Source organism: Stenella coeruleoalba (assembly GCF_951394435.1).
Source record: "Stenella coeruleoalba genome assembly, chromosome: 10".
Classification (NCBI taxonomy): domain Eukaryota; kingdom Metazoa; phylum Chordata; class Mammalia; order Artiodactyla; family Delphinidae; genus Stenella; species Stenella coeruleoalba.
This window is the reverse complement of record NC_137156.1, coordinates 50,281,010-50,294,180: the sequence shown is the minus strand read 5'-3', so window position 1 is coordinate 50,294,180 and position 13,171 is coordinate 50,281,010. Positions and strand designations below refer to the sequence as shown.

Below are 13,171 nucleotides of genomic sequence, written 5' to 3'. Positions count from 1 at the left end.
AGTTTTCAACTATAATCTCTTCAAATATTTTCTCAGTCCCTTTCTTTTTCTCTTCTTTTTCTGGGACCCCTATATTTTGAATGTTGATGCATTTAATGTTGTCTCAGAGGTCTCTGAGATGTCCCCAATTCTTTTCATTCTTTTTTTTAGAATTCTGCTCTGTGGTAGTTATTTCCACTATTTTATCTTCTGGGTCACTTATCCATTCTTCTTCCTCAGTTATTCTGCTATTGATTCCTTCTAGAGAATTTTTAATTTCATTTATTGTGTTGTTCATCATTTTCTGTTTGCTCTTTCGTTCTTCTAGGTCCTTGTTAAACCTTTCTTGTATTTTCTCCATTCTATTTCCAAGATTTTGGATCATCTTTACTATCATTACTCTGAATTCTTTTTCAGGTAGATTGCCTATTTCCTCTTCATTTGTTAGGTCTGGTGGGTTTTTACCTTGCTCCTTCATCTGCTGTGTATTCCTCTGTCTTCTCAGTTTGCTTAACTTACTGTGTTTGGGGTCTCCTTTTGCAGTCTACAGGTTTGTAGTTCTCCTTGTTTTTGGTGTCTGCCCCCAGTGGTAAGGTTGGTTCAAGTGGGTTGTGTAGGCTTCCTGGTGGAGGGGACTGGTGCCTGTGTTCTGCTGGATGAGACTGGATCCTGTCTTTCTGGTCTCAGGACCACGTCCAGTGGTGTGTTTTGGGGTGTCTGTGAACTTATGATTTTAGGCAGCTTCTCTGCTAATGGGTGTGGTTGTGTTCCTGTCTTGCTAGTTGTTTGGCATAAGGTGTGCAGCACTGTAGCTTGCTGGTTGTTGAGTGGAGCTGGGTCTTAGTGTTTAGGTGGAGATCTCTGGTAGGGTTTTTGCCATTTGATATTATGTGGGGCCAGGAGGTCTCTGGTGGACCAATGTCCAGAACTCGCCTCTCCCACCTCAGAGGCTCAGGCTTGTCACCTGGCCAGAGCACCAAGACCCTGTCAGCCAAATAGCTTTTCTTGTTCCTTGATCTATGCAAATACGGTCAGATATGAAGCCCCAGTCAATTAACTGAAGCCAGGTACTTCCTTGTTTCCTGCTTCCAGTAGTTCAACTTTAAATGCAGTGTTAAAGAAAAAACCCTACTTCCTGTATCTCGCATTATAAACTCAAAGTCTACCCTGAAATAAGTTTTATGATTAAATCCAATAAAATCATTTTTATATCACTGATGCATTCAGGCTTTATTCAATCAATAAATATTTATTAGTTACCACTTAAATATTGGAAACTATACTATGCATCAGGAGTGAAAAAATGAGCAAGATAAATCTATTGACATCAAAAGCTTATAGTGAAAGAAGGTAAGGGGAAAATGAGAAAGAGTTAAAGAGACAGAAATAGAGGTAGAGATAAAGAAAGATAAAGAGAGAATAACCAGAAGATCAGTGGAGAAAATGACTATTTAGGCATAGTTCAAGCACAAAGGAGAGAGAGGCATTTTCACTTGGAAGCACTGTCAAGTGATGACCCTAAAGAAAGGCCCACCAAATGGCTTTCAGCTTTTACCCCATACAAAGACAGCCCTGGTCAAGCTTGCCAATGACCTTGGCAATGCCAAAACCAAATGTAACTTCTCTATTTCTCTTTCTTCTACATTTCTTAACTTTTCAGCAGTATTCCACACCCTAAGTCATTCTGACTTCTTGAGATACTGTCTTTTCCCAGGTTCTATAATATCACTCTCTTGCTTTCCTGATTTCCTCTATCTCATTGGTTCCTTTATAAACTCCTTTCTTGGCTTCTCCTCCTCTCAGAATGTTGAGTTTATGGCCATTTTTCTTTTCATGCTTTGTGCACACCCTATGTATGAATCATGGTTAAGAGAGGGCATTCAAACCACACTCCTTATTTTAAATCCTGGACTTGCCAATTACCACCTATGTAACCTTGGGAAAGTCACTTAACTTCTTTGTGTCATTTTTTTTTAACCTCTAAAATAGGGGTTATCATGAAGTACAAATGAATTAACACAGGTGATATGAAGTACTTAACATGTAAAATACTTAGAATAATATCTAACACATATTAGGCATGATAGTATTATCAGTACAATGTATTTAAATGCTATTTATAATGCTTAGGACTTGCATTCTGTATCTTTTACTCTAACCTCTGCTTTGAAAACTAGTCATATATTAAGCTATGAACTTGTATCTCATTTTAGATGTCTAATAGCATCTCAAAAATAACAAAACTAAGAAGAACACTTGATTTCTCTCCACTCAAAACTGTTCCTTCCACAATCCTCCCCATTGTATTAAGTGACTCTATACCTGGATGCTAAAGCCAAAGCCTAAGAATTATCCCTAATTTCTCTTTCCCTTAACTCTCCTGCCAGATCCAATTCATCAGTAACTTCTATCAAAACTCTCACCAAAATATATTGTGAAGCCATCCATCTAACCTCCTCTACCTCTATGATCCTAATACAAGCCATCACTATCTCCTTCCTGGAATCCACAATGGCATCTTTGCTCATTTACTTGCTTCTCTCACACTCCCTAAAATCCATTCTTTACAGAGTAGTCAAAATAACTTTTCTAAAAAAAAGTAAATTTGGATAAAATCCAATCTCCATGCTCTGACTTAGAAAACTCTATTGATTTGGCCCTGGTATACTTTCTTTTACTTCATCTTTTACCATCCCCACCTCCCCTATTCACTATTCTTTTGCAATTCCAACCTTCTTTATGTTACTTGAAAACATGGAGCTCATTTCCACCTTTGGGATTTTGTACAAGCTCCCACATTTATCTGTAATGCAATTCTTCCTGAATATCATACGCCTGGTTGCTTCTTGAAATTGACATCTCACCTCAAAGAGGCTCCTCAGTTCATAGTAACCTCCCTGTCATTACTTACAACCTTCTTTTCTTGGTTTTTCAACCTCCTTTCCATGGCATATTCTGATGTTTTCTTCTTTATTCATTCATTCTTGTATTATTTCTCTCTATTAGAATGCAAGTTCTATGCAGAGACCTGCCAGGTCTTCAGGTATCTGCAATGCTTGGCACATAGATGACATTCCATAAATACTTTGGAATTAATAAGTAAATAAACTATGACAGTAGTGAAACAAAAGAGACCAGCAGTTGAAATCTATTTACCTCGGAAACTATTTCTAGGTTGGGGAAAGGAGTGATCCTAAGATAATTTATTTGCATGACCAGATGGGTGATGCTGTCATTCAGAGAGAAAGAGAACGCTGAAGAAGGGAAAAGTCTAGGAATAAAATCCTTTTTGGACAATGACTTTGATAGCTCTTGGGATACAAATTTGGAATTGTACAAGGAATAATGAGATATGGATCTAGGACTAAAAAAAAGTATACCTCCATGGGCTGGACATATAAATTTAATAATCATCAGAATAGCTGACATTTAAGTAGAGGAGAACAGAGAGTTTTTGGAGTGAGAAGAGAGGAGGTCTAAACTTTTAAAACACCAAAATATTCAAGAGGCAGATAGTGGAGAAGCTGGAAGACAAAATCCCAGGAGGAGACCCAGGAAGGAGGAGTATGCCAGCCAAGGAGAAAGTAAGTTTCTAGAATAAAGGTGAAGTCAACAGGATCAAGTAACAGAGAGATCAAATAAAATAAGTACTAAAAACAGTCAGCTGTATTTAGCAATTAGAAGATCATTGAGCAAATTGAAAACCAAGATGCCATCTGAACTTGCCAGATTCCTGCCCTTGAATTCCAAGTCCCTCAAATTTTCAAGCACTATCAAAATATCTGTCTGGAATTCCACCTCTCCCAGACCTCTAAGACTTGATTTGGCACCTCCAACATTTTTGTGCTGCCACCAACATAGTAACCTAAGTTAACTGGTGCTTTCAATGGTTTAATAATTGTTTTTTCTCTTCTCTATCTGCAGAATAAATAAGAAGAAAGTATTATCAGCTATCTGCAATTTAAATAAATATATTTTCAAATAAGTCTCAAAAATTCAGCAGAATCTTCTTCATCCAAAGTAATTAAAACAATAATGAATGGATAGTCAATGAATCAGTGGGACAATAATTTCCAGGATGCCCCCAAAATACTGGAAAATGCTGATTTCTTTTTAAGATTCAGTAGACTTACGTTTAGCAGACTATGGGGCAGCAAGAAAAAGTAAATATATATAGAAGTTTAATAACACGAGTCAAAAATAGGAAGAATTTATTGCTTAATTATCAATTAAGTGCAAACATTATTAAAAACTGAAATGTTGAAGAAATGCTTGACTTATGAAAATTATGTGGAGAGTATATTCTTTAAAGCACTTTTAGGTACCTATTCCAGACCTTGATTTTTCATGTGCCTAATTTAAAATTCCCATTTTGTCATCAAAATCCAACTCATCCTCCAATTACCTTAATAGAATTTTTATATAAATTTATTTATATTTTATTTATTTATTTTTGGCTGCATCGGGTCTTCGTTGCTATGCATGGGCTTTCTCTAGTTGCTGCAAGCAGGGGCTACTCTGTGTTGCGGCACATGTACTTCTCATCACAGTGACTTCTCTCGTTGCAGAGCACGGGCTCTAGGCATGCGGGCTTCTGTAGTTGTGGCACACGGGCTCAGCAGTTGTGGCTCGTGGGCTCTAGAGTGCAGGCTCAGTAGTTGTGGTGCACAGCCTTAGTTGCTCCGCGGCATGTGGGATCTTCCTCAACCAGGGATCAAACCCGTGTCCCCTGCATTGGCAGGCGGATTCTTAACCACTGCGCCACCAGGGAAGGCCCTAGAATTTATTTTTAAGTCTCTTGGTTAACCGAAAGTAAATTGGTAGGTCCTATGAAATTTCTAGATTCTCCAAAAGTCAGAGTAAGGAAGTTAAAACAGAGGATTCACTTATGTTTTGTGGTTAGTGTGGCATTATTTACTCCAATGATTCTCAAGCTTTGCTACATATAGAATTTCCTAAGCAGGCTTTTAAAAATCTTAGTGTCTAAGCTGACCCCATACTAGATAAATCAGAATCCCTGGGGGGTGAGACCCAGCATCAGTATTTTTTAAACCTCTTCAAGGATTCTCCTGGATTTGAGAACTGAGGACTTACGTTACCCTTCTCATTAAATGAATGTTTTAGTGGTTATGAATAAGGGCTTTGAAGTCAGAGCTGGATTTGGAATCCTGGTGGCTGTATAGACTTGGACAAACCCCTTAATATGCTTGAGACTCAGTTTACTCAACTATAACTCAGTAATTTTTGTTCCCGCTCTGTAGGGTTGTTTTGAGCATTAAATAAGGTAATATAAAAACTCAGCAGAGCACATGGTATATAATGCACAATAAATGTTAATAATCTATATAAAATAACTGTGTTATTAATGATAATTATTTATGAATTACAAACCAAATACTCTGTGTGGTTTCTAATACATACTTCGCAAATACAACTGTACTTAAACCTGAATTATTATATGTAACAATGTATCACATCTATGCTGACTCACTGAATTCAGGCCACCAATTTGGGCCTTAGAAGCACTCTCTCATTTAAATGACACAAAGGCAGAGTTCAAAGAGCCTCAACTTCACCTCCTCCTTATACCTGCCACCACATGGATACAGGACACCTCCAAAGCAGCTGCATCATTTGAGCCTGACTTGCAGGTGAAAGCTACTCATAAATTTCCTCAGGTTTTATTAGAGAGAATTTTTAAATCTTCATTGACATGGGAAGAAAGAACTCAAAAAAAAATTCCAGTCACATTTTTTTCTTATTTACTCAGTTCCTCTAGAGTGTGTGACGACTTGTTTTCCTTTAGTTGTATCTGAACAGTTTGACATATTACTGTGACAAGGTTACTTTTTAAATTGATAAAAGGTTTGATTGTGTCAGTGCATTTGTCAAAACTGTCTGACACCATGTATAATGGACTCTGCACTCAGAGCCCGGATGGCACTTGAGGCTCCTCTTACTATTCTGCGTTCAGCCCACACCTAACCAGACATCCAGCAGGGTTGGGTCAAAGTCGGGGAGATGAGCGTGGGTACAAACACTCCTACTTTGTTCCCCTGGCTTTTCACTGTGGGAGCTTCTCCTCTCTCGTTAAATGTTAAAGTGACATTTACAGCTTCCTTTTAAAGGGAGCGATGCTAGGATGTCAGAGCCTGAGCGAGGAAAACATTTACCCAGAAAAATGAAGGCTGGGGCAGCTGACTTCCTGGTCTTCAGGTGATGATTGGAAGTATGTGTGCACCTACCCTAGAGTTTCCCTGTTTTTCCTTTATTCTGCTTAAAGTGGCCTTGTCAGCAGCGCATTCACTTTATAACAGAACAATTCATTCTGTACCTGCATGGTGCTGGCCTTAATTCCAGATTAATCACTTGGAAGTGAGGGCAATCTGGCCGGGGCTTTCTGAAAGCATTATATTAATTAAAATTTATAAGTTATGAGAATGGTTAGATAAAAGGTAGATTGTAGAAAACATAAACACATTAATGATTTTACTTTCCATTAAAAATTCTGTCCATTATGTTAAATACGTGCCTTTACTTTTCAAGACTAATCTCAATGTGTTTCAAGGGGATGTTTAGAATCACATGATAGAGGTTATCAATTTCTCTGAGGTAGGAAACAGAGCTTAATATGTGAAAAATCATTACACCACCAAAATTTTATTTGGTCCAAAGAAGTTGCAATGCTCTCTCTCTCTCTCTTTATTAAGCCAAATTTATCTTCCCTCACTTCCCTTTCCCCCTTTTGAGATATGCATAAATGGTGCATAACTCAAGTATTCCACCCAGAGTCTCCAACTGATAACCCATTTAATGAATATAATTGTATAATCAATTGGATTTTCAGTTTTCACTACATTAGCCTTGCATGTTTTAAATACTGCAGCCACTAAATATTTAATAGTATATTGATGACCCATTCATGACAGGGTAAGAAAAAGAAATTAAAAATCAACTAATTTGGGTCCTCTTTTGTGCTACTTTGTTGTTTCTTTTGGAGTTCGTTTGGTTAATTGTCTCTAACGTCCTTGTTTTTTAATAGAAAAACAAATGCATATGAAAAAAGACATCTTTCACCACACATAATTGTTCCCCCACCACAAATATTAATTCTCACACCCTCTTCTCTGACCATTAGTTATTCTGCTTCCAGCTCGCTCTTCAACTGTCCTGCTCTGTTCCTTGATCTCGTAAGGTCTTTTCTACTTGGCAGTCGGAATTATCTTTTTGAAACAAAAATCTGACCCTGTCACCTTCCCGTTTGTTACAATTCAATGATTTCCTTCATTGAAACAAAGCTCCTAAGTGACATACAAAGGGATCACCATACCCCTTCCATGTTTCCAGGTCATGTTGCCCCAGGCTCCACCCCCTCTCTCTGCTATAAGAACTTGACCCTTGCTCAGCCTCTTGTCTTTGCCTTGTTCCCTCCAGCCATTGGTTCTGCACACTGGAGTTCCTTCTGCCTAGAATGCTCTTCCCTTCCTTCCTCATTTAGTTAAACCTATTCCTACTCTTTCTGATCTTAGCTCAGAGATTCCTTTGCCCATTGCCTTAACAAGGTCTCATCCCATGTTACAAATCCTCTTATTTCCATGCTCCTCTCTTTTTTTCACATTTGTAGTTGCAATTTTATATCAAATCACACGATCATTTCATTGATTTCCATTTTCCCTATCAAAATATAATCTCTGCTAAAGCAAGACCTTTATCTAAATGTACTCACCACTGAATCTTTAGCACACTATCCGGCATGCAATAGGTGCTCTGTGAAAATTTCTTGATTGAGAACACAAGGAAGTTCCTTGAAACTTTTCAAGGTAAAAACGTTACAAGGTCTTGTTTGCAGGGCAGAAATAGAGACACAGATGTAGGGAACAAATGTAAGGACACCAAGGGGGGAAAGTGGCGGGGGGAGGTGGTGGTCGTGGGATGAATTGGGAGATTGGGATTGATATATATACACTAATGTGTGTAAAATGGATAACTAATAAGAACCTGCTGTATAAAAAAATAAGTAAAATTAAATGTTTTTAAAAAAGACATTACAAGGTCTTTAACACTAGTATTTCTTACAAGACACACAATGCCATGTATTCATCCCAAACATAGGTATAACTAGCGAGATTTTCCATAGAGTAAAATGATTCTTCATGTCTATTCTTTAGCCTTGCCTTCTTTCCTTGACTTTACTTGTGATCCAACCATAGGAGCTTTGATGATAAATGTGAATGGAATCTCTTAATCAGAATTTGCTTTCAGATAATACATTGAGAAATAATGCAATTTCTTTCCTTTAATATCATTTTCTTACTGTTCATTAGTATTCATATGGATATTGTATTCTAATGCCAGATAATTTGCTATGTCTCTGCCTTTTTAATATATCTCTGTTTTCTATTATTTTATTACTATGGATATTAGAAAATATTGTATTTCTTATAATATAAGGGAATAGTAACTCTGAAAATTCTTATAATTTCATAGGAATAACCATGGAAAATTGATCCTGATGGCAAGATAACTGAAACCTACAAATATTATCTCTTTTGTAGGTAACATTATTTTAAAGTGTTGGATGAGTCATAGGAATGCAAGATGATTTGAATCTTTAGAAGAATGCTAATTTAAAAGAGCAAGGAGCCCTCTAAGACATCACCACTACAAGAGAGGAAACCAGGATTTTATAAAGGACTTACAATGGTCCCTAACAAAGGCGTCCCCAGCTCTCAGGTCATATTCATGCAGCGGAATCAGCTCAGGCAGTGGCCCTGCGAACACTGTAAAAGGGGATTGGTGAAAGGTGACCGGAGTAAGTTTTTCTGCTAACTAGTGAGGGTGTCAATGAACTATCAGATTTTTAAAGTAAAAAATATTTAAAAGATTATCATGTATAAACAAATTATTTTATACATGGGGAAAACCAAAATTAAGAGGGGACAAGTCACTTGTCTAGGGCCACATACCCAGTTGATGGCACAGCCAGGAGTGAAACCCCAAACTCTCAGCGCATGGCTATTTCCTCTACATTATGCTGCCTGGTCACATTAGTTCTTTCAGTCTCCCGGAAAGCAAATCTCGGCAATAAACCTCAGGTCCAGACCACTTCAATAACTGAAGAACCCACAAACATTTTTACAATAACAATAACATGGGCCAGGTCTTATTAGCCAGCAAAAATTAATATGAACAAGTAACCACTACCCTCTGTGCCCTTAGCATTCTTTAAATTTCTCAAATAAACAGAAGAAACACAAACAAAACATTTTTTTCCCTCAAACATAATGTTCTTGTGCCACTAGATCTCTTTCCTGAGTTAAAAATGCCAATGCAGACTTTAGGTAACCCTTTCCATTTATAAATTTCTGGCAATATCTTTGCAGAAATGGACACTGATACAGAAATTCATAGTATAATGCTATATCAGTGGTATGTTCATAAACCAGCTCTCAAAAAACAAAACTACATAGAATTTTAAAAGCCCTCATTTATAGGTCTTGCTGATTCCTGTGATATAAATACTCCCACCATGGCCGATTTCAAGATACTGAGTATGTAACAAATCACTCAAGAATTCCTGAATATTTAACCATTGGCTCTGGTGCCTCAGTCAGAGGCAGCTGCAGTACACCACTGGTACTACAGGAAACCTAGAAATAATCAAACCCAGACCACTCTTTTATACGAGGAGACGGAGGCTCAAAGACAGTAAATGATTTGCCACAAGATCACACAGTGGCCAAGCAGGTTATAATACACCACCTCAAATACCTTCACATATTTAGTGAGACTTTCTGCGTTAGAAATAGTCAGCGGACTTTATATTAATGTAGAGATATGTGGATGAAAAAGGTCAGCTGCTACATCAGTAAACAAAGGAGGTTGCGGACACCAAGCCATCAGCCACTGAAGCCACCCTGTGCATCCTGAGGAGATTCAGGACGAAGAAAAGCAGGATACTGGCCCTAGATAGTTAAGGTACATCTCCAAGGGATGATTTCAATGAGCCCAGACTCTTGAATCTGCCATACACAGAAAAACACTAAATTCATTAACTTGAGATGCCTGGTTTTCCTTAAGTAACAGTAATCTTTTGATGTTCCGACTACCTGGTCTTTGTTGCAAAAACTCCTGTATCTCCTGGTTCCTCCTTTACCTCTTCAGAGCTGTCCCTCAGAGCTGTCTGAGAAGTTGCCTCCCAGACTTAAACCCTCAGCAAGTCTGCCCAATAAAACATAATTCTCAACTTTTAAGTTGTGCCTTTTTTTTTTTAAAGAAGTATATCTCAGAAAACCAGCAGCATCATGACAACACCAGGAAACCTGCTGAAATTTACATTCTCCCGCTCCAGCCCAGACCTAGTGAAATCACAATCTCAGGGGCCCAGAAATCTGTGTTTCAACAAGCTCAACAAGTGGGAAAGAATCTTCCCTTAAAACCCACCAATATTTTTTATGAATAAGATTCACACACAAAGATAATGGCTGGCCTTCTTTTTCACATCAGTATCCATTACAGGAGATTATTCATCTGAAGCTTCTAATATAAAGTTCGTCATCTTTCACATTTTCAAAGCCCTTATTTATCAAAATAGTTTAGAATTTTCTAACACTAGCAAAAAAATTAAAAAATGTTGAGTGATTTACCTTCCAATTCTCAACCTCAACATTTTATAGACCAAAACCTAACATATTTGTATATCTTAGCCCTAGCACCTTTCTTTCTTTTTTTTTAACTGCTTTCAAATAAATATTTCTTTTTCAATGTTCTGTCTTACCTGTTTCACAAATCAAGGCAGTTGATAGAGCAGGGTGCCCCTACCCTAGTCTACATACTGCCTTGTCAACTGATTATATAGTTATGTATTTGTGTTTTGTTTAATCTGCCACTTCCTGTTGTTTTGATATTTGTTCCCAATCTTCAAGACCAGAACAAACGCAAATAAATACTATCTGCCTTGTTTTCCTCTTCCAAAATTTTAGAGGTTGGAAAATTTACAAAATAAATATCCTCTCAACCTTCTTACAAAAGCATTGCAAAACAGCAAAAGAAAAACTGAGTAATAGTTTCCCCCAACTTAAAAATACCCAGCTAATGCACAGTCAAGTGACAAATAGCTGCACTGATATTACTTTGAAAATAATCAGACAGGGGCTTCCCTGGTGGCGCAGTGGTTGAGAGTCTGCCTGCCAATGCAGGGGTTCGTGCCTCGGTCCGGGAAAATCCCACATGCCGTGGAGGGGCTAGGCCCGTGATCCATGGCCGCTGAGCCTGCGCGTCCGGAGCCTGTGCTCCGCAACGGGAGAGGCCACAACAGTGAGAGGCCCGCGTATCAAAAAAAAAGAAAATAATCAGACAGCAATCTAAAAATCCAGGCCTATGGTTCTTAATTTGTTATCCACTATTCATTTAATTTGGAGGGTAAACTTAAATATGTTTAATTGATTTGCACAGAAATAAGAGAGTTAATAACATAAGTGTTGGGAGATAGTAAATGAAAGAAAACATTTTGGAAGGGCATTTAGTCACTACCATATTTCCTGGGAAATATAAAACTAGGTGAGTGCGGTTCTTGGCTTTGGTGGGAATAGCTTCACTGGACTTGGAAATAGATGTTTTCAAGGAAACAAAAGGATTAGCCTTCTAATTTTCCAATTACCTGGTCCCAGCTGAACTTACATTTACCAAGCAAGAACTGACAAGAAGAGCTTTGCAACACAGCAGGTGACCATTCTGAAATCTACCACTTCTGAGTTTTTGCGATCCCCATCACTAATACCTCTCCAAAAAAAGAGCACAGTTTCTTTCATGAGATTCATCATTGATTCCACCAACCACAGGTGTGAGAACCTACCAGCCACAAGGTGTGGGAACCCACCAACCACAAGGTGTGAGTACCCACCAACCACAAGGTGTGAGAACCCACCAACCACAAGGTGTGAGAACCCACCAACCACAAGGTGTGAGAACCCACCAACCACAAGGTGTGAGAACCCACTGGCCACAAGGTATGAGAACCCACCAACCATAAGGTATGAGAACCCACCAGCCACAAGGTGTGAGGACCCAACTCCATGATTGCTCCTCATCTTCTTGGTCAATACATGCACATCAGCCAGCAACGCTATGTCTCTCTGTTCAAGAACCTTCTCTTTCAAAGCAAAAGGCAAACAAACTCCATTCCCAAAATAAGCTGGACTCAGATCTTAAATTTAAGCCCCGTTTCTACAGCAAGAGTCTTCCTCACTGGGTACATTGGGTGCAAAACCCAACCCCACATGGACGAGCCCACGTGGGCAAGGATGAGGTTGGAAATGGCGCAGAGGGCGGGGGGCACTTACGGTTGGCACAGCTTGATTAGGTCCTGGTCAGTGGTGCCTGGTGGGAGGCCTCGAATGTACAGGTTGGTTTTACTCAACTGTTCCCCGCTGCTGTTGCTGCTGCTGTGGTTGCTGCTGCTGTTTGTGCTGGGGCTGGGAGGAGCCATGGGGTGGGGAGCTGGTGCATAGGACTGCTGGAAACAGAAAAGGCTGTTACTGGAAAAACAAAGCCAGCAACCTATTCCCAGGCCAGCAGAGCAACTCGAAAGCAATGCAAGCTTCTCAGCCTCTCCAATCCATGCATGCACACTCGTGTTCATGTCCCTACTCTGGGGTACTTCTGAGAACATCACTTGCTCTCCCCCCATCTGGCCCTGCATTTGGATCAGCCTAGCACAGTTCTCTCCTGGGTGCACCGAAGCTCTGGCCCAGCTCACCTGTGACAGCCAAGCATCTTTGCCTTGCCTCTACTCCATCTTCCCTCCTTTTCTCCAAAGAAACTTCCTCATATTGCTTTCCTCACCATTACTCTCCAGCATGATCACTCTATAAATAGCAATACTATGAATGAACCAATGAGTGAATGACTCCATCTTATCTCGTTCTCCCATTCCCAAATCTGCTCCTTCATGGTGAATGCCCTTTATTTGCAAACTGAGCTACTATTCTCTCCTCTTTGAATCACTCTGATTGAAAGTCTCAGCTGAGGCACTACTGATATACTGGACAGGATAGTTCTTTGTCGCCGGGACTGTTCTGTTCATTGTAGGCTGGTGGCAGCATCCTTGGTCTATACCCACCAGATTTTAGTAGCACCCGTCCCCCAGTTGTGGGACCAAAAATGTGTCCACACATTGCCAAGTGTCCCCTAG

The 13,171-nt window shown here is 39.2% G+C and overlaps 1 protein-coding gene across 17 annotated transcripts in view; it reads right to left on the bottom strand.

Annotated features, from left to right (window-relative positions):
• RBMS3 (RNA binding motif single stranded interacting protein 3) overlaps positions 1 to 13,171 on the bottom strand; it is a 1,083,479-nt gene that overhangs the window by 538,602 nt on the left and 531,706 nt on the right. For 13 of the 17 annotated variants that reach the window (XM_079935204.1, XM_079935207.1, XM_079935194.1 and 10 more), the window contains one exon: positions 12,321 to 12,493. In XM_079935204.1, the coding sequence (XP_079791330.1) occupies positions 12,321 to 12,493 (173 nt within the window). The remainder of the gene's footprint in view (positions 1 to 12,320; positions 12,494 to 13,171) is intronic. The other 4 variants (XM_079935208.1, XM_079935195.1, XM_079935196.1 and 1 more) reach the window with 1 other exon arrangement.